Genomic DNA, 26,275 nt, shown 5'->3' with positions numbered 1-26,275 from the left:
TGTGTGCGCTTCTGCAGCCAGACTGGTGGGTCCCTGGGGGCTGGTGAAGGCAACACTGTGTTTGTTGGGCCCCATTCGCTGAGTGGGCCTTCAGGGCTGGCAGAGGTGACCCTGTGTTTGCCGAGCTGGGTATCCCTCACTGCCTCCCAGGCTGGTCCTGGGCTGAGCCTTCTGCACGCCTGTTTAATCTGTGGGTGCAAAGTTCTCATTCAATGTGCTTCTCCGAGTGCTTTCTGTCCCATGGGCTCTCTGCCAGGCAGCGGTGTTGTCCAGCTCTCCAGAATACGGGGCAAGCTGCTGTGCCCTTGGCACTGGAGTCTTCTGGAAGGACCCACAGGTGCCCCCCACAGGTGCTCAGGTGGCTGCAGGGGACAAGCTTTAGGCAACAGAAAAAGGGCACTGGTGGCTCTCAGAGATCTTTGCTTCTTTGTCTTCTTGGGGATTGGCCCGCACCCCAGATGCCCACCCATTTGTCGTTCTCCGCCCATTACTCTCTCGGGGGAGCGTGGCTCACAGGCCTCCTTTGCTGCCTGTGTGCTTCACCTGTGAGCTGGCAGTTGTATTCTCAGACTCCAGAAGTTCCAGACCACGGGCTCAGGCGGCCATGCAGTCGAGTGCTCACAGCACCCTGGGGGACAGCCTTCGCTTCCCTGGGGTCCCACAGGCATCTTTCATGTCTGGAAGCAGAGGCCCAGATGGGTTTACAGGCATCTGATCTTAAGGACCCTGCCCCACGGGTGGTGGAAGAAAGGCTGCTCTAGGGGGTTCTCTATAGGTGGGCTCAGAGAGCCTCAGCATTTCCCACAGACACTTCTTTCTGGGCGTCTCAGGGCTGCTGACTTTCTTCCTCACGTCCATTCTGTTCTTGCTGCCCGGGCCAAGCCTCCGAGCTGTGTGTAGGGATGCCAGCGATGGCCCGACATTGTCTCATCCTCGCCCTGTCCCTCTCCACTCTCTCCCTGCTCCCCCGCATCTCACCCCCTGACCCTGGCTGTGCCTCTGCTCCAGGGTGCCTTCTGTCTGGGCTCCACCTTGCACTCCTGGGGGCTGCAGCTCATGGAAGAGAACTTGCAGTCGTCTATGGTGAGCATCTCACGGGCTTCTGGGGTGATAGGCGACTGGGCAGGGCAGATGGGTCCGTGTTCTACTGCACCCCTACCCGCGCCCATCTTTCTACCCTGGCCAGTGGGCAGGGGCTACGTGGCAGCCTTGGTGACCTGTGCTCAACCCGATCTCTCTTGCCCAGCTCATCGGGGTTGTCATCGGGGCTGCCCTGGTCCTCGTCAGTGGCTGCATCTTCTTCATGTACAGAAGGGTAAAACAGTCTCGTGAGTATCTCAGACTGGCTCCGGCTCCGGGGAGAGGGCGGAGGGCTTGGGGAGTAGGGTGTCTTTTAGTGGTGTTTGAGCTCCTGGGAGGAGCCCTGAAGCCAGCAGCGGCTTTTGTTGGAAAGTGGCGTCCTGTCCTGGTTCAGGATGGGGCATCAGGTGAGGAAGCCGAGCTGCTCGGAGCCGTGTCCCATGCTTGCAGCCCGAGCCTGGCTCCAGTGATGAGAGGAGGCTGTCCTCTCACCTGAGCGAGCATCTGGCTGGCCTTTGCCCTAACGTGGTGCTCAGTGAGGGCCCTCTGCCTCGCTCCCTTCCAGGACAGCTGCAGCCTGCCGCTCCACAGTACAGGTTCCGCAAGAGGGACAAGGTGATGTTCTACGGCCGGAAGATCATGAGGAAGGTAAACTAACGGCCGAGGGTCGCAGCGCAGGGTGGTGGGGCCGCCTGCTTGTCCCCATGGCCCATGTAGGGCAGGGCTTGGGGGTGCACTGCCTCCCCCAGTCTTGCCAGCACCTGTGAACAGGAAACTTTGCCTCCTACCCCAGAGACTGCGGACTGAAGCTGGCCCTGGGGGGAGGGCTGGTGGCTCAGTGCAGGTTCTCAGGAGCCCCTGCCCCTGACATGAAGATGGGGGGACCTGTAGTGCAGATGCTGAGGATGGTCCCCGATGGAGTGGGAATGTGTTGGGCAGAGGACGTGGTCTGGAAGCACTGGGGCTGCTTCGGAGAGTGCGGACATACAGGAGGCTGCTCCTCCCTCAGTGCCTGCTTTAAGGAGGAAAGAGGACTGAGAAACACTCCTGAGACCAGTGGGTGCGGAGTGCCTCTTGCCCCCCAGGGTCCTGATTCTGGCAGGCACTGAGATTGGGCGTGTCCACCAGGATTGGGAGGCCGAGCTGTGGGGAGCTGGCTCCTGGGGTTTGGGGTCCAAGCTGTTGGGGGTGTGTGGGTCCGTGCAGCTGGCCTCACCTCAGTGTCTCACGTGCCTGGAGCCAGTAAATGCAGAGCTCAGTCTGTGAAGAGGGCCCGGTAGCCCACGGGACAGGGCTCAGGTTTCCACCTGTCCTCACCTCTGGCTGCAGGAGGCCTTGCCCAGCCCCTTCTGCCGAGGGAGGCTCAGCACACCATCCAGAGGTTTTGTTGAAACCATGCATACCCATGTAGCTAAGAACCAGGGCTTCAAGCGGATTCCTCCTGGGTTAGTCCAGGGCTTCAAGCTGATTCCTCCCAGGTTAGTCGTGGCTGAGGAAGTGAAACTGACTTAGATTTTTTAAATTTGGTTGCTTTGGGACAGTAACCAGAACAGGAGAAATTACAGGTCGAATCTCTGCTGGAAACCTGATCTCCGCCTTTGAAGACAGGAGCAGGGCGTGTGGCACAGCAACCACAGCTCTCGCCCGCAGGGTTCCGCGCAGTGGGAGGCAGCGGTGCCCAGCTCTAGATGGCTGCCGACGCGCGGCTCTGAGTGGATCGCTGTTCCTATCCCTGCCAGTGATCCAGTCTCCTGCATCAGGCTTCTAAAGGGGCTTCCTACACTTCTGAGTCTCCCATTCCAGGGCTTCGACCCATCAACTCTCCCGTTCTCAATACTGTTCCGGATCACCCAGATTATACAAATTTGAGTCTGTTTTGGTTTTGCTCTGTTGGCCATGACTGAGTTGGTTTGAACTGGTTCAGAGCCCTGTTAAGAACAGCTTTCACATGTTGCTTCTCTCTGGTTTCCACATTTGTTCATGGACTTTGTGGAAAGCTCAAACCACCAGAAAGGAAGGTGCCTAAATGTAGAAGAAAGAAGATAAACCCAGGCTGCACAGGCCACTCCCTGTGTCCCCTCCCACAGTGGCCCTGTCTGGGTGCTGGGCTGGGTGCCAGTGTAGGAGGGGCTGTGTATATGTGGTGGGGCCACATGGTGACACTGAGGCGTGGTACTGCCCCTGACGCTGTGGCCAGTGACCCCGCAAAGGGCCGAGCCCCTACCAAGAAGGGCAGGAACGTGGTGAAGGGTGGTGGGAGGATAGCTTGCCGGGGGCCCAGGGCCTCCGCACCCCCAGCCTTCAACTCTGGGCAGTCGGATTGGTGTGGACTGTGAAGAAGGGGGCAAAGGACATTCTGGACATGGACAGGTTGTGCAGAGACCCCTGCTGGAGGGGGCGCAGTGCCTGGGGGAGTGAAGTGGTAGATGGTGCCAGGCGTTGGGGCTACGGCAGGGGCTGCATGACAAGGGAGCAAGAGTTTGGGGCAGCAGAGGAGCCTTCTGGGCAGAAGGAGCCGCAGGCCAAGACGAGGAGCTCTGAACAGCATGTCTGTCTGGGGACAGTGGGCTCTCTGCTGGGCCTGAGGTTAGTGAGTGCCATCAGCAGCAGCAGTCCTTGGTCCCCATGACTGCCTGTCTCTCACAGTTGGGGCTCAGGTGGGTGGCCAGGCAGCTCTGGGGTGGCTGGGCTGGGAGGGTGATGGCCCCGGTGGTCCTGACCCTGCACCTGAGAACTGGGTCCAGCCATTCTCTTGGTGTCCTCTCTGCTCTGTAGGTGACCACCCTCCCCCACACGCTTGTAGAGAGCAGCGCTGCACCCCGGCAGCGGGTGAAGAAGAGGACCAAGGTGCTGTCTCTGGCCAGAAGGTATTGGGCCTTACCCTCCAGACCCACACTCAGCCCAGCTGTGTCCCCACCGCCCCCGCAGGTGCTGCAGGGCTGCAGGAGGGATGGCTGCTGCCCTCAGCACCCCGCTCTGCCTTAGGTCAGGGCTTGAGTCCACTGCTGTTTGCTTGAACCCCTCAGGGGTCCTAAAGATGGGTGTTTATGCTTTCTAGGATCCTGCGCTTCAAGAAGGAGCACCCTACTCTGCAACCCAAGGAGCCCCCACCCTCCCTGCTGGAAGCGGATCTCAGGGAGTTCGACCTCAAGAGCTCTCGCCTGCCCTCGGAGGTCCTGTACCTGCTGCAGAACGTTAGGTGAGAGGGAAGGTCGAGCACGTGGCCTGCTGGGCAGCAGTGCCTCCTTCCCGCCTCACCTGGGAGGGTGTCCTTCCAGGGTCCTAGGCCACTTTGAGAAGCCACTGTTTCTGGAGCTGTGCAAGCACATGGTGTTCGTGCAGCTGCAGGAGGGCGAGTACATGTTCCGGCCAGGGGAACCGGACAACAGCGTGTATGTGGTACAGGACGGCCGGCTGGAGGTCTGCATCCAGGACACGGTGAGGCGCCCATGGTGGGGCTGGAGGCTGTGTGAGGCCTGTTGTGTTTTCACTGAGAGGCCCGCCATCATCGACTTTTAAACTGATTCTTTGGGAAAAGGCACGCATTCGGTGGAACGTCCTAACACAACTGCTACTTTAGTTTTTGCTAATTACCTTTTGCTGTTCTGCACAGGTATACCTTTTCTTAAATGGGTTCAGTAGTGGTATTTACATGGTTTTGTTTCTGCATTTTCACCTGATGTATTTTAAACATTTTTAGGGGTTTCTTACGTACTGCCGTGATCACTTGAACCCTACTTTCAGGTTTCTGCTTACAGATTATTTTAATTTTAAGAAAATAACTAATGTAACAATTTTTCGTGCCTCTCTTATGTCATCTGAACCATGATTGCTGGGGGGCAGCCAGGTCTACCTCCCAGGTCTTTTGAGGCGTGTTGCTTCCCAGAGGGGTCATGGCGACGTGTGAGCCCAGGCTTCTGCCACTTGTCACCTGTTTATGGTGAATTCTCCAAGTGCTGGGCTTTTTCCAGCAGCCGCCCAGCCACAGGCACGTGTTCTCTCAGATGTGCCCCACCCTTGTCCTGGAGAGGGTCATAAGGCGATGCCTCACTGTCTTTTTGGGTTTCTAAACCAAAGGTGTTTTCTGGGTGGAGTTTTGATTCTCACATTTGGGGGTCAGTCTGAGGCTGGACTCAATGGGATTAGCAAGGAAGCAGCCCCCATCTGGCCTGGGAAGTCAGGGCTGTGAGCACTAGGGGGCCTGAGACCTGTCCCAGTCCAGAAAGACTGGAGTTGCCTATCTTGGCCTTGGGATAGATGGAGGATGTCCATGCAGGAGGGTGGTCGCCTACAGAGCAGAGAGAACAGCAGGCTTGGACGCGTTCACTAAGAACCTCTCTGGCTCAAGCTGAGACAGAGGTCCTGTATGAAATCTTCAAAACTGCACAGTTTTATTTCTCTTCCTGTCTCCTTGAAGATTATGTCAAACGCTGTTACTTATACTGACAACTGAATTTTTCTGTCTCAAAGGCCAGAAAAGAACTGGTGTTTTGAAATTTAGCCTCAATCTGTCTGACAAAGGCCAGGGTGTAGGTTGAGACTTTGGTCTGAGGTGGTTACATCTCTTCATGCCTGTTAGTCACCTCATTTTCCTACCCTCAAATTTCCGGGGCGTCCGGTGTGAGTGTATGTCCTCTACCCTCCCTCCAGCTCTTGTTCGGTGGGGCCACCCTGGGACTGGAGGTGTCTGCCTGTGGGCTTTCAGCTGGGAGGCTTTGCTCTCTGGGGCACCAGGCTGAGCCCTGACTGGACTTAGGCATACAGACAGACAGCCTACAAGGGCATATGGACAGACAGCGCTGTTTTTCACTTCATGCACAGGATGGTACCGAGGTGGTGGTCAAGGAGGTCTTGGCAGGAGATAGTGTTCACAGCCTCCTCAGCATTCTGGACATCATCACTGTGAGTACTGCCCAGCCCTGTGGCTCAGTCCCCAGACTCCTGTGACTCTGTCCTGCCCAGATGGCAGGTCCCTTACGGTGACATGGTCAGGCTTGGTCTTGGCAGAAGGGCCCCTTGTTCTGGCAGCAGAAGCTAAGGCGGTAGACGTGGGGCAGCTTGGACAGGACATCAAGAAGGGCTGGGCGCTTGCTGTCTTTTAAGTGGTTACATTTTAGACTGGGTAATACCTGTGCCTGTGGTGGAAATGAGCTCTTCCTGTGCTCAGCCCCTGGGCCTCTCCTGGGAGGGAGGGGGTGTGCGCTGCGATTAGGGCTGGGGAGTCAGGCCAGGTCCGCAGGGAGCTGCTTCCTCTGAGAGGAAGGGAAGTTTGAGAGAAAACGCCTTCTGACGTGTGGTTTGTTCACCGTCTCCGATGACGTTTCTGCCTCATCAAACATTTGTGTTGTAATTGTTTAAATTACTATCAAGTAACATGGACAAACTCTAAAAACATGGTTGGATGTTTGTAAGTAGGAGTTGCCTGTTGGACCTCGCCCACCCTGAGGAAAACCATTTTCACTCTCTTAGGTGTCCTTTGAGCAGCCTGCTTCCATTGCTGTTCCTGAATTCTTCGGTTCTAGAGACCCTCTATTTACTCCCTGCTGAGGAAAAGGAAGCTGGGGCTTTGTCAGACCGCCAGGCACACCCTCCTCTCCTCCCCACCTCCAGTAGAGTGGTGTTGGTATTGTCACTTTATATGCATCACTCACAACTGAGCCATGTAGTGTACTGTTGTTGTTAGGTGCCGTTGAGTCAATTCCAACCCATAGCAACACTGTGTGCTGCAGAATGAAGCACCGCCTGGCCCTGCGCCATCCTCACAGTTGTGGCTATGCTTGAGCTCATCATCGCAGCCACTGTGTCAATCCACCTCATTGAGGGTATTACTCTTTTCACTGACCCTGAACTTTACCACGCATGATGTCCTTCTCCAGGGACTGATCCCTCCTGACAATATGTCCAAAGTATGTAAGACATAGTAGCACCATCCTTGCTTCTAAGGACCATTCTGGTTGTACTTCTTCCAAGACAGTGTGGTGTACTAGGGTTGAATTTCCTTTTTAATCAAGTTTTTGTTTTCTCAGAATTAATAGTTGCCTCATTTTTTGGTTGCTTATCATAAATTTCCACCTGACCCCTGACAGAAATCTCTGTTAACAGTTGGACACATCAGATGCTCCATGCTGGTTATGTTTTCTTAGAGAAATCCCTCTCAGAGTTTGCCCTCCTCTTGTCCCACTCTGCCCTCCCCAGGACTGCCTGCTGTCCCCTCTCTTCCTGGGCATCTCCTGCCCACTACCTTGGGGAGTCTTTTGCCTCCTTTGCTTTCCTCTTTATTAGTTTACTTGCTTGTTTGGGAAGAGCAAACCCTCTGTTAGCTTCCCGAGAAAAGGTGCAAGGAAGATACATTTTTTTGGAAACCTTAGAAATCTAAAATTATTTTATACTGTACCTAAAATGCTTATGTTAGGGAAGAAAAAAAAAAAAGGTCTCAAATCAATGATCTAAACTTCTTTTTTTTTTTTTAAATAATATTTCGTTGTGTTTTCGGTGAAGGTTTACATGGCAGTTTAGGTTCTCATTCAACAGTTTCTACCAGATTATTTAGTGACATTGTTTACATTCTTTATAAAATGCGGACATTCTTACTGTTTCCATTCTGGTGTTTCTGTTGGGATTAATTTCCATGCCCCCTTCTCATCTTTGTGTTGAGGTAATGGCTGACCATTTGGTCTCATATAGGTGATTTTTTTAAAGGAGTACAGTACTTACAGGTGATATTTATTGTTTTTTTAGCTAATTTATTATTTAGCTACAAGGTGACCTCGGGTTAGTTTTGGTTCAAGATTTGAAGAGTATCTCAGGGCAATATTTTCAGGGAGTGCTCCAGTCTCAACCAATCCAGTAGACCTGTTTTTTTTTTTTTTTTTTTTTTTTAAGGAATTTGAGGTTCTGTTCCACATTTTTTTCCACTCTATAAGGGTCTGTCTGTTGTGGCCTGATTAGTACAGTCAGTAGGGGCAGCCGGGCACCATCTAGTTCTTTTGATTTTAGGGTAGATGAGGCAGTGGTTCGTGTAGACAATTTGTCCTGTAGACTATTTTCTTTAAACTTCTATTTTAAGAAACTAGGAAAGGAAAAGCAAATTAAACCCAAAGCAAGCAGAAAGAAAAAAATAATTAAAAGCAGAAATCAAAGAAATTGAAAATAGAAAAACAATAAGGAAAATAAGTTAGACCATCAATAAAATGGAAAAATCTCTAGCCAGACTAGTAAAGAAGAAAAGAGAGAAGATGCAAACTACTAATATTAACAGAATGAAAGATAGGACATGAGTAAAAAGACTCATCAGGAAATATCACAAACAACTTTATGCCCAAAATCAACAACTTAGATGAAACGACAAATTCTTTCAAAGACACAAATTACCAGAGCTCACTCAGGAAGAAATAGGTTATCTGAATAGCTCTATATCTGCTAAAGAAAGCAAACCGGGGTCAAAATCTTTCCCGTAATGAAAACTCTGGGTTTAAATGGCTTCACTGGAGAATTCTATCCAACACATAAGGAGGAAATGATGCCATTTTACACAAACTTCCAGAAAATTGAAAAAGAGGGAATACTTACCAATTCAATTTTTTTTAATTTACTTTAATTTTTGTATAATAGACTTTATTTTTTAGAAAAGTTTTAGGTTTACGGACAAATTGTGCAGAAACAGAGTTCCATTTCCCCTCCCCCACATTGTTTCTCCTGCCAGCCCAGGTCAGTTTTCAGGCCAGCATTGCCTTGATAAAAAACTAGACAGAGACATTACAAGAAAAGAAAATTTTAGACCAATAGCTCATGAACAGAAATGCAAAGATCCTCAACAAAATATTAGAAATTTAAATTCAGCAATACATAAAAAATCATGATCAAATGGGGTTTATTCCAGGATTGCAATGTTGGCTAAACATTAGGAAATCAATCAGTGTAATTTACTGTATCAGCAGACTAAAGAGGAAAAATCCTGTGATCATCTCAATAGATGCAGAAAAGCAACTGGAAAAATTCAGCATCAATTCATGAGTTAGAAAAAAAAAAAATCTCGGCAAACTAGAAAAAGAAGAGCACTTTCTTAATAGAGAACATCTACTAAAAACTTAAAGTGACATCATATTTATTGATATAAAACTGAGTGCGTTCCCTTGAAGATGAGGAACAAGGCCAGAACCCATTCTCACCATTTCAGTTCAGCATCGTATTGCAGGTCCTTGCCAGGGCGCTAAAGGGGAAGGAGGAAAGTAAAAGCATACAAATTGGGAAAGAGAAATAAGCTGTCTCTGTTTGCAAACATGATTGTGCAGAAAATCCTCTGGTCTCTATAAAAAAGCTACCGGAACTTAAAAGTAGTTTAACAAGGTTGCAAGGATACAAGGTCAGTATACAAAAACCAGTTGCATTTCTATATACTAACAATGAAAAACTGAAAATTGAAATTTAAAAAGAGGTAGCATTTACATTAGCAGCAAAAAACATGAAATAATCTAGTAAAATATGTGCAGGATCTCCGTCTGAAAACTACAGGCCACTGATAAAAGAAATCAAAGAAGGTCTTAATTAAGAGGTACACTATTTTCTTGGATTGGAAGACTCAATATTGTTAAGATGGCAGTTCTCCCCAAATTATTCGACATAACTCCGATAAAAATCCCAACAGGCTTTTTTCTAGAGACAGACAAGCTGATTATAAAATTACGTACACAGGCAAAGGAACCAGAATTGCTGAGAACAGATGACTCACACTACCTGATTTCAAGACTTCAGTACAAAGCCGTAACGAAGACTGTGATGTGTTGGTGGTGTAACGGTGGACACACTGACCAGCAGAACAGAACAGACAGCCCAGAAGTGGACGCACACGCGTTGAGTCAGCAGGTTTCTGACAGAGGTGCAAAGGCAGTTCACTAGGAAAGGATAATCTTTTCAACAAATGGTGCAGGGACAATTGGACGACCATATGCAAAGGGAATGCACCTCAACCCATACCACTCACCTTGACCTGGGATGGACTCTAATCTCAATGCAGAGCCTAACTATAACTTTTAGAAGGACATATTGAAGAAAAAAGTCTTTGTTACCCTGAACTATGCAAAGATTTCTTAGCTATGATTCAAAAAACACAATATGTAAAAAAAAAAAAAAAGGGTACATTGGACACCCCAAAAATGTAAAACTTCACCATGAAAGACATTGTTAAGAGAATGAAAAGTCAAACCACAGGCTGGGCGGGGGTATTTACATAGCACGTAGCTGACAGAGGACTCTATCAGATTATATTAAGGGCTCTTAAAACAAACTCAGTAAAAAATAAACAGATCTTAGTAGATACTTACCCTCACTATTGAAATCATACCTCACTTTAAAAAGATAGGTTTCTCATTCTGCATCCCACTTTGAAGAGTGGCGTCTGGGGTTTTAAACGCTAGCAAGCAGCCATCTAAGATGCATCAACTGGTCTCAACCCACCTGGAGCAAAGGAGAATGAAGAACACCAAGGACACAAGGTGATTATGAGCCCCAGAGACAGAAAGGGCCACATGAACCAGCGACTACATCATCCTGATACCAGAAGAACGAGATGGTGCCTGGCTACAACCGATGACTGCCCTGACAGGGAACACAACAGAGAACCCCTGAGGGAGCAGGAGAGCAGTGGGATGGAGACCCCAAATTCTCATAAGACCAGACTTAACGGTCTGACTGAGACTGGAAGGACCCCGGTGGTCATGGCCCCCAGACCTTCTGTTGCCCCAGGACGGGAACCATTCCCGAAGCCAACTCTTCAGACATGGATTGGACGGGACAATGGGTTGGAGAGGGATGCTGGTGAGGAGTGAGCTTCTAGGATCAGGTGGACACTTGAGACTATGTTGGGATCTCCTGCCTGGAGGGGAGATGAGAGGGTGGAGGGAGTTAGAAGCTGGCAAAAAGGACACGAAAAGAGAGTGGAGGGAGAGAGCAGGCTACCTCATTGGGGGGAGAGTAATTGGGAGTGTGTAGCAAGGTGTATATGGGTTTTTGTGTGAGAGACTGACTTGATTTGTAAACTTTCACTTAAAGCACAATAAAAATTATTTAAAAAAAAAAAAAAGAAGGTACGTTTCTGTCTGGCACAACCAGTTCCCAGAGAAGACGGAAACCAGAACAGATCCCTGGGAACTTGGGGCGCCATCCTTGGGAGTCCTGCAACTGTGGCAGCCCGTCCCCCAGGCGCCCCTGTGTTTGTTCTGGCTCCGGCCCACCTGGCTCCAGGGGAGGCAGCTTGGATGGGGGAGGGTCAGGCCCTCGTGTTTTGAGGCCTGTTCGGGGAGCCCCGCCGGTGCTGTCAAGCTTTCTGGGGGGGGTGCAGGTGCTGCACTGGGAGGCCGGGCTTGGACACGCCTGGGGCTCCTCCCTGTGAGCACTGTCTGAGGGGCCTCCAGTCTTGAACAATGGCTGCGTGCCCAAAACAGCACTGTCCTAGGCAGTAGGGAAGGAGTGTGGGAGGGCACCAGGCAGGCCTGCAAGGGACTAATGGGGGCTCTTGTCACAGGGCCACCCTGCCCCGTACAAGACAGTCTCTGCGCGAGCGGCTGCCCCTTCCACCATCCTCCGACTGCCGGCTGATGCTCTGCGAGGCGTATTTGAGAGGTACCCCGAGACCCTCGTGCGCGTTGTGCAGGTGGGTGCGCCTGGTCGCCTTTGCTGGCTTCGGGGTGGTCTGAGGGGCAGACCACACTGCTTATGATTAGCTCTGCCACACCCACTGGGCAGCTTTGTCGATTTTTGGTGTCAGTTCTGTGCTTGGCAGCACCTGAGTTGGACCTGGCTGGTCTGGGGGAGCATGGGAAGAGCCTAAGTGTTTTGTTTTTAATTGTCTGTTACACTTTACAATAAAAATTAATATTTGTAACCTTAAAGAGCTGTTCAGATCTCCCACTCCCCCAGAGAAAAGAGTATGTTTTATTAAGCTTTTTATTTTGGAAGGAGCCCTGGTGGCACAGTGGTTAAGGGGCTCCACTGCCAACCAAAATGTTGGTGGCTTGAAATTACCAGCTGCTCGGCAGGAGAAAGATATGGCAGTCCACTTCTGTAGAGATTTACAGCTGTGGAAACCCTGTGAGGTCTATGGCGCTGGGTGGGGTTTTTATTTTGGGGTGGTTGTAGACTGACAGAAGACTTACCTACAAGTTCAGAGTGCCTGTGTGTCCCACCCCCAGTGTCAGCGTCAGCTGGCCGTGGTGAGGTGGTGGCACTCAGGCCTCATGCTCCAGTACTGACTGGGTAGCCGGCACACTCACCGTGTCTGCGGTGCAGAGGCCCAGCCCAGCCCAGCCGGCTCGGTGCCTGCTGGTCGAGTGACCACAGCCTCTCTTGCAGATTATCATGGTGCGGTTGCAGCGGGTGACCTTCATGGCTCTGCACAACTACCTGGGCCTGACCACGGAGCTCTTCAACCCCGTAAGTGCCCACCGCCACCCTGACCATCCTCTGTGGGCGTGTGGGCTCTGGGGACACGTTGGGCCGAACTTGCTGTGTGCCCAAAGCAGACACCGCTGAGATGTCGGGTGCTTACTTCTCCTCGCATAGTTGAGTTTTGGGGAAGCTGCTCAGATGTGACAGCTTGCCCCCTCTAGTTTGTCACCTGCATTGGGTAGGTGTGGCCCTTTCGTGGGTCAGCCTCTTACACCTGTCCATGCCAAGAGAGCTGTTGTTGGAGCCTCCCCATGGAACGCCGACCACCCCAACCCCTGCCCCAGCTCCTGCTTTCCACACACGAGTTGTGGCCACATCTGGTCTGGCTTCTCCTTCCATATCTCCCCTCCCACCCTCCTCCCATCTGGTGCCCATGTCCTGCCCTTGATTCTTCCTCTTGGTCTACCTGGGCAGGACTGAGCTGGCATCGACTCCATTAATCACCTGTGGTGCTATGGTTTGTGTAGGAGGGGCACAGGCCCTGGGCAGGGGTCCGGGCCAGACCTCCCAGAGTCAAGCCTGGCCTTCAGCTTCCCAGCCAGTGACCGTGAGTCCTGCCAGCAGAGCTGCTGTGAGATAGAACAAGAGGCTGTTCTCCCTCCCCACTGGCCTGCCCACAGCAGGCCCAGCAGACAGGCTCTGCATGGACTGCACAGACGGCCCTCAGCATGCCCTCTGACCAGGCCAGCCAGCACTGCACTTGGTGGGGCCCAGGCACTGAGACAAAAGCCTGCTAGGCTGTGTCACCCGTGGTTTCTCTTGATGGCTTGTCCACCTTGGCCTTGTCCCCATGGGCAGTGTAGCGTCCAGCTCCTGGAGAGCTTCCCTGTGCCCCATGCCATGGCCACCACGGAGCCTAGGCCTGCTGACGACCCTTTCATGTTCCAGGAGAGCCAGGCCATCCCCCTCGTATCTGTGGCCAGCGTAGCCAAGAGGCAGATGTCTGGGGGCCTGGACGAGCGGCCAGAGAAGCCACTGAGGCCTCAGGAGGCCCCTGACTCAGGTATTGCCCAAGGGCCCCAGGGGCTCGATGACCTCCAACCTTGTGACCTCTGCCCCTGTGGCCTCAGCCCTGATGACCTTAGCTGCTCCCTGCAGGCTGGATGATCAGGAAGCTTGGAGCCATCAGTGAAAGGGACCTAAGGGCCCCCACGAATGATGGGAGGCACAGCCCTGAGCGGCTTCAGGTTCTCCCAGAGCATGCTTTAGAATGTATAGCCTGGAGCATTCTCTCCTGAGCTGGTCAGCTGGGGCTTGCCGTGGGGCTGTGCTCCAGCTGACTACTGCTCGGGCCAGTCCTGGCACAGAGTAGGCTGGGTAGTACGCTGCACCTGTAGGAGCTGAGAGCAGGCGAGGACACGTGTCAGTCCTTGAGGTGTAGACAGGGCCAGGGCCTTCTAGAAGACTCATTTCACCTGCAGCTGCATGGTAGTTTATCCAGGAGTGCTCCCGGGCCCTCAGCTCCACTATAGAGCACTGAAGAAGGCGAACAGTTCCAGCAGGTCTCCTCAGGCACAGGGCCACAGGGGTGGGCAGGGCAGTCGGGTGGGTGGGGCCATGGGGTAGATGGGCCGTGGGGCAGGCAGGGTGTAGAGTGGACCTCATCTGGGGAAGTAGAGCGCCATGGGCCAGGCAGGTGCTGATAGGATGGTCCAGTAGGCTGGAGCTGCTCCCTGGCGTGCAGGCCTTGCTCTCCGTACCCCTGGGAGCTGCGTTGGCACACCAGGACACCCTGCTCACCTTGTGCCCTCCTGCAGATGGAGGGGGTACCCTCGTGGTGGGCTCCGGGCCCCTACTACGGAGGAGCCTGTCTGTCCCACTGCCATCTGCCTATGAGGGGCTTGAGGTCCCTGTACCGGACGAGCTCTGGAAGGCTGTGGCTGGTGGCCCCAGCCCTGCGGCCCCATCAGGTACAGGTCCCGCTCCATCTGCTCTGTCTGTAACATGTGTCCCTATACCCTGGTAGGTTGCAGAGGCCACCCTGATGCTGAGCCTTTTCTGTGTGGACAGGAGCCCAAGGCCTGGAGGGAGGGGCCTGCACGTGTGTCTGGACCCCTCCCTCCTCCAAGGTCTGTGTTCCTGAGCTTCCCACTACTTCCAAGCCACTGTTGCTGCAGCGAGCCCCTTCGTCCAGCGTCTCCATCCCCTCCTGCTGGGTCAGGATGCCAGCACATTGGCTGCTAGATCCCACCAGGACCTGGGCCCCGTCCCTCAGCCGCTGCCTGGCCTTGCTTCCTCCCTTTCCTGCCCTCAGAGAAGAGCTCAGCTACCGTTGTCCTTGGTGGCCCCCACAGCCCCTGCCTCCTTCCTTGAGCTGATGTCCAGGCTTCCACCAACTGGCCAGCCTGCTGCCCCCAGACCCACTCACCACTCACTTTCCCCCATGGCTGGTCTGTTCCTTAGAAAGCTCTCTTTGTTCTCGTGCTTCTTGGATCACTGGCGAGTTAACCACCTCCTTGCTGGTTTGAGAGCTACCTGGGGCTCCCTCTAAGAATCGCATCTTCATGTCCTTTGCCCATTTCCCGCACACTCTGGACGGAGCTCAAGCGCCAGTTCTCTTCGAGGCAGATTTCTTCTTCCAGGTCCCACTTGTCTGAGAATGTGGTGTGGACCATCGCTGAAGAGAAATTTTTCGTCCGATTTATTGAAAACTATCGTTTGTCCCTTATGATTGGTGTTGGGGGTCTCAGTTCTCTCCTTACTTCCACTTTCTCAGTGTCTTCTCCTAGAGCCTTTCTCTCGGCCCTTTAGCTTCACCTTTCACAGTCATTATTCTGCCTTGCACTCTTGCACAGGGTGTGAGGTAAGGAATCCAGCTTTTTCTTTCTGTGTGTCGTGAGTCATTTCCCCAGCTAAACTAGCCCCTCTCTGCACTGCGGTTCTGTTTGCTCCAGGCCCATATCGTTTAATATGGGGACCTCGAGCCACCTGTGCCTATTTATGTTTACAGTTTAACTAATTAAAATTAAATAAAAGGAAGAATCTGCTCCTCATCACCCCAGCCACACAAGGTGGTGGCTGCCCTGGACGTTCCGGTTCACGGATGCCTCCCTCTGCCGCACGGCTGTCCACCTGGACTTGGTGATTTTTACAGCGTGTGGTCAGGGTCGAGATGCATTTTCTCTCCACAGCTACTCAGTTGGCCCACTGCACCTACAAAATAGATATTTAGTGAATTTTTTCAAATGAGAGAAGCTTGAATGATACAGGACTGAAAGTGTTGGCAATTCACATGTATAAAATTTGAATATAATTGATCTAGTTAATGGTAATTAAGGTATGTTGAATGTGTGGCATCTCCATACGGACAAAACATTTGTTATTGGTTAAGTGCTTAAACATTGCAAGATCTTATCCATATAATAAGGAAGTAGCTGTGTAGATGTAAGCATTTTCCTAGAAAGAGTCTTTAAAATGTTTTTGGTGCTTGGTCTTTGTATTCCTGGCAGTAAGCCCCAGTGGTGCTTCTGCCTTGGGAAGGGCTACGTTAGGGCAGGTGGCTCCGGAACAGTGTCGCTGGTCAGGCCTTCTTCCCGCCCTTCTCTGCAGGCGTATGACCAGCAAACTGATGGCTGGTGTCTTAGTTATCTAGTGCTATTAAAACAGAAATACCACAAATGGATGGCTTTAACAAACAGAACATTTTTTTCTCACAGCTTAGGAGGCTAGAAGTCGGAATTCAGGGTGCTAGCTCTAGAGAAAGACTTTCTCTGTCAGTTCTGAAGGGGGGTCCTTGTCTCTTCAGCTTCTGCTTCCTGGTTCCTTGGAGATCTCCATGTGTCTTGGCATCTAACCCCATCTCTCTTTCTTTCACTTGCTTGTTTAATCTCTTATATTAAATCTCAAAAGAGATTGATTTAAGACACACCCTTACCAAATGGGATTATAATTACAACAGGCATTTTGGGGGGACAGAGTTCAGTCTGTAACAGCCAGGTCTAGTTATTGGCCCAGCAGGTGCCTGTCTATCTCAGAGTCTAGCCCTCCTTGATGCAGCTCTCAGGCAGCATCTGCCTGGGAATGTGTGTGCTGTGAGCGCCCTGCCCCAGGAGACCATTGAGCATGGGAGCCATGGTGGCCGACCTTCCTCTCACCAGCCGCCTTGGCTTTTGTTTAAGACTGAGCATTCTGCCGTTCACACTTGTGTAATGTTCTGATACTAGTGTATCGTGGCTGCTTGAAGGTGGTTTACAGCACCCTGTGTAGAACCTTTGTTTTCGTGGCATGTCGTACTGAAGTGTGGTGTGGTCATTTGCACCCTGATGGTGGTGGACATACAGATGTGCCTCACAGCTGCCACCAACCACATCTGCAGGAGGCCAGCCTCCTGGGGAAGCCCACTCTGACCCTCGTCTCATGGGCTAGCATCAGGTGTGTTGTTTCGGGTGGAGCAGCACTTTACAGAGGTGCTAGTGGTATGCACACTGGTTGGCTGGCACTGGATCAAGGTAGCTGGGGCCCCTATGCCAGGCCACACCAGCCGGCCTCACTGTCTGGCCTTACTGTTCTGGAGCTCCCTGTGGAGGGCCATGCAGGGTGTCCATTTGTGCTCGGGTTGTGACTGACGGTCATCTGCATCTGCACCTGCTATTTTTACAGCTCATATACCTCGTCTGCGCAGCCTTGACGTGAGCTAGAGCGGCCTGGGAGACAGGTGTCTGCTTTCTACCTTCAGAAGGGAAATGTGGGGCAGAGGAGGCAGTTGGGCACACAGGTGGTGGTCAGGGAGCCTGGGCCAACTCTGGGGAGCCGACTCCAAAGCTCACACCTTCCTCTGAATTCAGACCCCTGGTCTAGATGCACCGGCACGTGAAAGCTGACTGTGGCCATGATAAGGCGTGATGGCAGCAGCATGCCCTCAGGGACTCCATGTGTCTGTTAGACCTTCTAGGAACTCTCGGCCACCTGGCATGGGTGCAGGTGTCCTGAGTGTTCCCTCCTCTCCTAGGCAGTGCAGTGGGGGCCTGCTCAGACCTGCAGGTGGCCTGTGACCGCAGCCGGACATTCTCCCACGCGGACGAGCATGCCGGGAGCGCTGTGGCTGTCAGGGTGAGTCCTGCAGCCCCCTCCTCGAGGTGCGGGAGGCCACTCTCTACAGGGGGTCCTTGGCCAGCCCTCCCACGCCCTCCTTTCTGATGCTGGTGTCTCATTCTTCTCAAGTCCAAGAAAAGTGTGATGGTATCTGAGACCCCATCTGCGGTCTTCCACTACTCAGAGAGCCACTCGGATGAGGCTGTGGCCAGCAGGAAGACGGATGCCATTTTCAGAGCTGCCAAGAAGGACCTGCTCACGCTGATGAAGCTGGATGTGAGTGGGGCATGGGGCCAGGGCAGGTGGGGGGGCGAGTGGGTCAGGGTGGTGGGAGAGTGAGGGGCTGGGCAGGGGTGGGGCACCTTCTCATTTTATTTGCTTTCCTGTCTCTTGGATTCCCTCTGCACTTCTGGTACCTGTGGTCTCTGCCAACGTTCCAGCGTCTTTTCCTTCATGACCCTGGGACTGTGTGTTTTCTGGGCAGAAGCCCCCATGCTAGGCCTTGCTCCTTTGCCTTCTCAGTGGTGTGGTAAACAAAGACGCCTAATCATAGGGTGGTGAGACGTACTCATCTTTTCTTCCATGGCGAGTGCTTCCTGCACTGGATTGAGAGTGTTCTCACCAGCTCTGGACCACGTCTGAGCCTTCTGTCATGCCCACCACTCTCTGCCAGTTCCACGTGGTCTGTGACCTCGTAGCTCCCTGCCTCTGTAGTTCGGCACCACCTGTGTGCCTCCATTTGTGCATGTTCCTGTTGGTCCTGGGTCACTGTTTCACTGATGTCATGCTTCTGTTTCTTCAGGATCCCTCCATGTTGGACGGCCGGGTGACACTTCGCCACGTACCAGCAGGCACTGTGGTGTCGAGACAGGGGGACCAGGTGAGTCTGTGGCTGGGTACAGGTGAAAAGCTGCTTCATTTTTCATAGATGAACCTGGCTTCTGATCTCGAGATCTTCTGCTCTGCTGGGAGAGAATGGTGGCCATGGCCTCTGCTCCCAGGGCCAGCGTGGTTGGTGCCACTCTGCCAGGACTTGTGCTCCCCGCCCAGCCCCAGGCTGGATGCATCGCTGGCTCAGTGTTTGACTCTGCTGTGCTGGCCCCTCTGTCACAGTGAAAGAAGTGGGCAGGATGGGGCAAGTAGTGGCCTTGGGGGCTGGCATTGGAGAGTGTAGACATGTGGTGAAAAATGGTAGTAGCAATAGCCTCAGAGCCCATCTGACTTCAGCTGGGTAATGCAAATCAAGAGCAGGCGCAAAGCGGATCCCTGTGAGGCAGAGGTCAGACACACCTCCACTCTCTAACTCCTTTACCAGTTTGGACACCAGCTGTCCTCCCACAGCACTGTCGTCTTTGCTGGGTTCGATAATCTGTTGCAGTGGCGGCACAGAGCGCACAGACCATACTTAGGGTTAAGTGGTGTATTAAGGAAGTAACAGGCCGCAGCTCACGGTCGGGATCAGGAAACACGCAGGCAAAGTCTGGAAGGCTCCCCTGAAGCGGAGAGTACATCCCTCCCTTCTTAGCGCAGGACAGCTCTCTCAGCTCCTCGGCCGTATAAGCAAGCAGGTCCTTCTCTCTGCCATGCCCGGTCCCTCTCAGCCTCAGCCGTGCAGGCCTCCTCTCGGCCCCCTCAGGACAGGCCTCCTCTCAGCCTCAGCCGTGCAGGCCTCCTCTCGGCCCCCTCAGGACAGGCCTCCTCTCGGCCCCCTCAGGACAGGCCTCTCTTCCTGTTGGCCTCTCCGCTAACTGACCCAGCTCATAGCCAGCGTAGCAGTTTTGTTTAGCTCTCTTAACTGCTTTCCTAGCAACAGGTTTTGTCATCACCACTGACTCTGCCACAGGGCCCCTTCCGGGCGTATCACTGTCTTCAGTGTCACAGCCCTTGACCTGTGTTACAGCCCTTTCAGGAGGTTCCTTACTTCCTCTTTGTTTCTTCTCTCTTTTTGCCCTTCCTCCTTTCTGCTGCTTTCTTCTTCTGCCTCCAAAACTCTGTGGGCTTGGCTGCATATATAAGCAAACTCCTAGTCAACTTCAAGGCATGACCTTCCCTCCAGGGCCACAAACTGACCAATCTCCTCTCGATAGGCCACAGATACTTCATTTGCATAAATATGTTACAGTCACTTATTTGCATAAGTATGTTGATCAATCCCTGCAAGGTGTGTAAAATAGACCAATCACAGGGCGGGCTGTAGCCCAGTACCAGACAAAAAGTTTCAAATCATCAAATTGTTTACAGCTTACCCAGGAAATCTCAGTCAACCTGGACAAAAGTAACAGACCATCTGGGGTAGAAAACTGGGGCAAAGGTAACTCCTCAGAGCTGAGGGGAACATCTCTCAAATTGTTTTTCCAATGAACCAAGGCACAAGGCCACATACAAGAACTCATTTCACCACACGTGGCCTAGCTGCAGGTGCTAGACTGAGGCGCACACAGGGGGTAAACAGCAGTGGCCTGAAGGAGCAGGGCCCAGGGCAGGAATGGCACAAAGCCTTGTGCCACTACCTGCCAATCTATCCCCAGCTGCCCCCTTTGCCTGCTTTGCTGGGCCCTGCAGGCCGCTGGTTGCCACCTGGCAGTGTGGGTGCTCAGGAGATTCTGGTGGAATGTCCAGGGCAGGGCCAGGCCTGCTCCTCCCTCTCCCCTTGGCAGTGTCACCGTCTGGTCTACCGCGCAACTCGTCCTATGATCGTAGCGCCCACAGCTGCCTCTGCACCTTCCGTGGCCCTGGCTCGGGGGTCTGGTTACACCACCCACTCCCTTGGTCCCTCCATCCTTTGGAGCTTTCCGAGAATGTTTTATTGAAGACAATGACCAAAACTCGGCTAAGAAGGGTGGGAGCCTGGGCGCTTCTGCCTGGGCTACTCCCATCGGGCAGCTGGGACACCGTCAAGATCTGGACCATTCCATTACCTCAAGAATCCCTTGTGTGGTCTTTTACAGCCAAGCCACTTCCCTTCTTAAGCACAGTAGCCACCACTTTGTTCTCTATCTCTATGCTGTTATAGTTTCAAGAATGTTATATGGTTGGAATACTCATTATGTGACTTTTTGGAATTAGCTTTTTCCACTGAGCATAATTCTTTGGAGACAGTCCAGTTTTTACAGGGCTAAAATATTTGAATATTTCAAATATTCAATTTTTTCTAAACGCTTCACCAAAGAAGCTATAATCAAAAAGAGTGACAGTAATTAATGTTGGCAAGGATGTGGAGAAACTGGCAACCCTGCATATTGGTTGTTGTTAGGTGTCATCAAACCAGTTCCAACTCATAGCGACCATATGCACGACAGTCCTGTGCCATCCTCCAATCATTGTTATGCTTAAGCCCATTGTTGCAGCCACTGTATCAATCCATCTCATTGAGGGTCTTCCTCTTTTCTGCTGACCCTCTGCTTTACCAAGAATGATATCCTTCTCCAGGGACTGATCCCTCCTGACAACATGTCTAAAGTGTGTGAGATGTAGGCTCATCATCCTTGCTTCTAAGGAGGATTCTGGTTGTACTTCTTCCAAGACAGATTTGTTCCTTCTTTTGACAGTCCATGGCTGCAGCAGTATATTGACAGGGAACTGCCAGAAATTCAAGCTGAATTCAGAAGAGAATGTGGAACCAGGGATATCATTGCTGATGTCAGATGGATCCTGACTGAAAGCAAAGAAAACCAGAAAGATGTTTACCTGTGTTTTATTGACTATGCAAAGGCATTTGACTGTGTGGATCATAACAAATTATGGATAACATTGCTAAGAATGGGAATTCCAGAACACTTAATTGTGCTCATGAGGAACCTTTACGTAGATCAAGAGGCAGTTGTTTGGACAGAACAAGGGGATACTGATTGGTTTAAAGTCAGGAAAGGTGTGCATCAGGGTTGTATTCTTTCACCATACCTGTTTAATCTGTATGCTGAACAAATAGTACGAGAAGCTGGACTATATGAAGAAAAAAGGGGCATCAAGATTGGAGGAAGACTCATTAACAACCTGCATTATGCAGATGACACAACCTTGCTTGCTGAAAGTGAAGAGGACTTGAAGCACTTACTAATGAAGATCAAAGACCACAGCCTTCAGTATGGATTACACCTCAACATAAAGAAAACAAAATCCTCACAACTGGACCAATAAGCAACATCATGGTAAACAGGGAAAAGATTGAAGTTGTCAAGGATTTCATTTTACTTGGATCCACAATCAACACCCATGGAAGCAGCAGTCAAGAAATCAAAACGTGCACTGCACTGGGCAAATCTGCTGCAAAAGACCTCTTTAAAGTGTTGAAGAGCAAAAATGTCATCTTGAAGACTGAGGTGTGCCTGATCCAAGCCATGGTGTTTTCAATCACCTCATATGCATGAAAGCTGGACGATGAGTAAAGAAGACCGAAGGAGAGTTGATGCCTTTCAATTGCAGTGCTGGTGAAGACTGTTGAGTATACCATGGACTGCATATTGCTGGTGGGAATGTAAAATGGTGAAGCCACTATGGGAAATGGTTTTAGTTTCTTAAAAAGTTAAACATAAAGTTACCAGACAACTCGGCAATTCTGCTCCTAGGGATCTACCTGAGAGAGAAATGAAAACATGTCCTCATGAAGACATATATGTGAGTGTTTATAGCAGCATTCTTCACAGTTCTGGAAAGAACCCAAGTGTCCACCAACAGTGTAAACAGCTGTGGTGTGTCCACACAATGGAGTACTGCCCAGCCGCACAGAGGGACGAGCCCGTGCTGCGTGCCGCAGTCTGGGTGATCCTCAGTGAAGGACGCAGGGACCACGCAGTGCCTGATGCCACAGACGCAAAGGCCCAGAGAAGGTCAATCTGTAGAGACGAAGTCGATGGGACTGTCTCAGGCGGGGACAAGTCCTTCTGGCTTATGGGAATGTTCTAGGGCTAGGCTGGAGGTGGTGCACAGTTTGGTGAGCTTACTAAGACCCTTGAATTGTGCACTTGCAGTGTGTGGCTTTTGTGGTGTGTAAACTACTTCCATCAAGCTGGCAAGGAAAGAGCAGAGTGAGGGGAGGGAGCCTAGAGTCGGCGCGGAGAGTTGGCGTCCAGCCTCCTTTGCCTCCGACAGACCTGAGGGCCACTCCTGGGTGTTCCTGGCAGCTCTTCTGGGTCCTTCTAGGGCGACCCCAGGATCCGAGGTGGTCCGGGTGTTTCTGGGGTGCTCTGGGGTGCTCTGGGGTGCTCTGGGGTGTTGCTGGGTGCTTATGTTTCAGAGTCACAGCCGAGAGGTGGGTTGAGGTCACCTGGCCTGGGCGTCCAGCGTTGCAGGGCCTTTTAAAAAGTTATTTCTAACATCCTTTTGCTAATAACCAATCTTTTGGTATGAGTTTTGGTGATAATGGTCTTTAAGCCCCTGAAGTATGGGTTCTGACTGAGGACCTCGAGTGTTTCCTGCTGGGCTGTGGTTGCTGTCTCCTCTCCCATGGGTGCACCCCATTGCGTCACCCAATCAGAGGCTGACCCCGTGGACTTGTGGGCTGTATGTGCCACTCCTGCTCAGGCTTAGCTCACTTGAGGGCCATAGGAGGGCTGAGGTGGTGGGGCTCAGGCAGGAGAAAGGGGAGCTTGGAGCTGCTGAGGGGTCGATGGCACTGTGGTTTGGATGGTCTCGGCCCGCATCTGCCAGAATATTTCTGAGGATGGACTCCTGAACGGCTGGTATACCTAGGCTCTCTCTAGGGCAGGGGATGCACCAGCAACCAAAGCTCTGCCCTTCTCTGACTCCCTGGGGCAAGCCAGAAAACACGTGGCCAGGTAGTGTTAGCGAAGGGCCAGTGCTTTGCGGGCAGGAAGCAGGGTGAGGGCAAGGGGGTGTCACATGATGGGCCTGGGAGTGGGGGCAGAGCCAGCTGCCCTGCTGGAATGATGTAGCAGGTAGCCATGGGGGTGCAGGTGGCTGGGGGGGGTGCAGGTGCCGAGAGGGGACGGGTGACATAGGGGTGCGGGTGGCCGAGAGGGGACAGGTGACGTGGGGATGTAGGTGGCCAAGAGGGGCAGATGATGCGGGGGGCAGGTGGCCGTGGGGGAGCAGGTAAGAGGAAGCAGGTGATGTGGCCATGGCAGGGGCATGTCCTGAGGACGTGTCCTGGGCAAGTTGAAAGGTCGCAGGGTGAGTGTGTGCATAGGGGTAGGGTGGGGTTGAGGACCTTCCCATGTTGGTGCTGCTCAGCAGGGGGAAGGAGGCACCCTATGAGCCTATAACGCAGCAGGAGCTGGGCCACACAGGCTGTTCCTAAGGGACCGAGGCGGTGCCATCACCGCACGTGGAGCCGCAGAGAGTGCCAGGCAGGAGGCATGTGTGTGCCGTCTGGTCCGGCTCTGGCTTGTCCACAGCAGCAGCTTGACCTCGCCTGCTCTCAGCCAAACCGCATTACTGCAGCGGTCCAGTACTCAGACTGCAGATGGCCAGGCTGGTCACATGGATGGACCACGGAGGGTGAACGCGGGCCGACTAGTGGCTGCAGCAGCCTCCTCTGGTCCGTGGAGCTGATGCCCCTTTTGTCTTCCCAGGATGTCAACATCCTCTTCGTGGTCTCAGGGCTGCTGCACGTGTACCAGCGTGAGATCGACAGTGAGGAGGACACCTGCCTGTTCCTCACGCACCCTGGGGAGATGGTGGGCCAGCTGGCCGTGCTCACAGGCGAGCCCCTCATCTTCACCATCAAGGCCAACAGGGACTGCTGCTTCCTGTCCATTTCCAAGGCGCACTTCTACGAGTGAGCGCCTCACCCCACCAGGCCACCATGATGCAGTAGAGGGCAGCATGTGTGTGTGACAGCGTGTGTGTGTGACACTGTGTGTGACAGCATGTGTGTGACAGCGCATGTGTGACAGTGTGACAGCATGTGTGTGTGACAGCATGTGTGATAGCATGTGTGTAACAGTGTGACAGCATGTGTGACTGTGACAGCATGTGTGCATGTGATAGCACGTGTGTGACAGCATGTGTGACATGTGTGCGTGTGACAGCATGTGTGATAGCATATGTGTGACAGCATGTGTGATAGCGTGTGTGTGACAGCGTGTGTGCGTGTGATAGCATATGTGATAGCATGTGTGGACGTGTGTGACAGCATGTGTGACTGTGACAGTGTGTGTGACAGCATGTGTGTGACTGTGTGACAGCATATGTGATAGCATATGTGTGACAACGTGTGCGGCATGTGTGACTGTGTGACAGTGTGTGTGTGACAGTGTGTGTGTGACAGCATGTGTGTGTGACGACATGTGTGTAGCAGTGTGTATGTGTCTGTGTATGTGACTGTGTGTGTGACGGCATACGTGTGGCAGCATGTGTGTATATGTGACAGTGTATGTGCATATGTATGTGGTGTGCCATCGTGTGTGTGTGTGACAGTATGTGTGTGCACAGTGGTGTGTGGGGGTGATTGTGCAGGTGTGTGCATTTGCACACGTGTGTTAGCACACTGGTGGTATGTATGTGTGTCTGTGTGTGTGTGATGACACATGTGGTGGCATGTGTATGGTGATGTGTGCACATATGTGTGTGTTAGTGTGGCAGTGTGCACGTGTGTGCCCCTGCATGTGTAATGGCATGAATGTATGACAACATGTGTACACATGTGTGTGCATCTGCATCTTAGTGTGTGTGCATGTATGGGCAGCAATGTGCATGGTGTTTGGGTTAGGCAGCCAGACAGCACTGTGGCCTTTTTCCCCCTCCCTCTCTGGTCTGGTTTATTCTTTAGGGTTCATTTTGGTTCTTTCCTGAGGCCTCTACAGATCCCCAGGGTAGCCAGGCGGTGTTGGGGCTTCCATGAGATGCCCATGGCTCCTGCTGCGCTCCTACCCTCTCTTCTCCCTCCTGTAGAGACTCTGGTTTCTCAGTCATGAGGACTTGTCTGCTGGCTTGAGCCCAGACCTGCCACCACTCGTGTGGCACTTTCCAAGTTTCTGCTACAAGAGTTTGCCACGTCCACCCCTGTGGAGTCGGGCTCACTGCATGTGCTCCCTTCCCAGTGAGTCAGAGCAGGCAGGATGCTGAGCTCATGCACCTCTCTGCCCCAGGCCACACTGAAGGCAGACAGAGCCCTGGGTGTCGGGGGAATGTGCTACCAGTCTGGCCACATCGAGATGCTCTCAAGGGTTGTGGTGAGGACAGCAGGAGAGGCCCATTCTGTGGACTTCTGTGGGTCCCCACTAGGGACCAGAGGCTCCAGGGTCCTGCTCCACACTGCAGGCCACACCAGGTGCCAGAGGAGTCACAGCTCATGGGTTTGGGCTTGTACTTCGGAGGACAGAGTCCTGGGGCAGGGAGGTGAGGACAGTGGGGTCAAGATTTGAAAATTGACCTTGTTCTCGGTCCTTGGAAGGTAGAGCAGGGGATCTGGTGGCTAGTGGTCATGGTGGGGCAGTCATAGCCACCCATCGGTTGGAGGCCAGAGGCCAGTGCCACTCATGGGAGTGAGAGGGAGTCTTGAGTCATGTTTCCCCTTGAGATGCAGATACTTCACTGTCTTCTCCTGGTCGCTGGCTGTGAACCTTTGTCACCCCAACCCCGTCAGGGCCCCAATACTGCCGCAGTGAGAGGCCTGCCCAGCCGGGAGGCTCAGACTTTGTCAGTTGCCAATCCCAGGGGCCCCGTGGTCAGGAGGATTGTTTGGCATGGGGGCCACTCCGTCCTTGGTAGTCCTGGGGAACTGACAGACCAAGGACCATCCTTTGTCCCCCATTCCCTCAGG

At 52.5% G+C, this 26,275-nt stretch overlaps 1 protein-coding gene across 8 annotated transcripts in view; it reads left to right on the top strand.

Moving 5' to 3' along the window:
• The window catches only part of PNPLA7 (patatin like phospholipase domain containing 7), a 73,296-nt gene that overhangs the window by 754 nt on the left and 46,267 nt on the right, over positions 1-26,275 (top strand). For 6 of the 8 annotated variants that reach the window (XR_010322900.1, XM_064290795.1, XM_064290792.1 and 3 more), the window contains exons 2-16: positions 1,009-1,083; positions 1,247-1,328; positions 1,646-1,728; positions 3,856-3,947; positions 4,139-4,279; positions 4,359-4,518; positions 5,902-5,982; positions 11,600-11,728; positions 12,427-12,507; positions 13,411-13,525; positions 14,280-14,432; positions 17,471-17,571; positions 17,683-17,829; positions 18,356-18,433; positions 24,084-24,289. Coding sequence is in view for 7 of the 8 variants with exons in the window: in XM_064290795.1 (XP_064146865.1) it covers positions 1,009-1,083; positions 1,247-1,328; positions 1,646-1,728; positions 3,856-3,947; positions 4,139-4,279; positions 4,359-4,518; positions 5,902-5,982; positions 11,600-11,728; positions 12,427-12,507; positions 13,411-13,525; positions 14,280-14,432; positions 17,471-17,571; positions 17,683-17,829; positions 18,356-18,433; positions 24,084-24,289 (1,724 nt within the window). In the remaining variant the exon portion in view is untranslated. The remainder of the gene's footprint in view (positions 1-1,008; positions 1,084-1,246; positions 1,329-1,645; positions 1,729-3,855; positions 3,948-4,138; positions 4,280-4,358; positions 4,519-5,901; positions 5,983-11,599; positions 11,729-12,426; positions 12,508-13,410; positions 13,526-14,279; positions 14,433-17,470; positions 17,572-17,682; positions 17,830-18,355; positions 18,434-24,083; positions 24,290-26,275) is intronic. The other 2 variants (XM_064290796.1, XM_064290794.1) reach the window with 2 other exon arrangements.

Source organism: Loxodonta africana, chromosome 9 (assembly GCF_030014295.1).
Source record: "Loxodonta africana isolate mLoxAfr1 chromosome 9, mLoxAfr1.hap2, whole genome shotgun sequence".
Lineage (NCBI taxonomy): Eukaryota > Metazoa > Chordata > Mammalia > Proboscidea > Elephantidae > Loxodonta > Loxodonta africana.
Note: the sequence above shows the minus strand (reverse complement) of the source record. Positions and strands in the feature narration are given on the sequence as shown.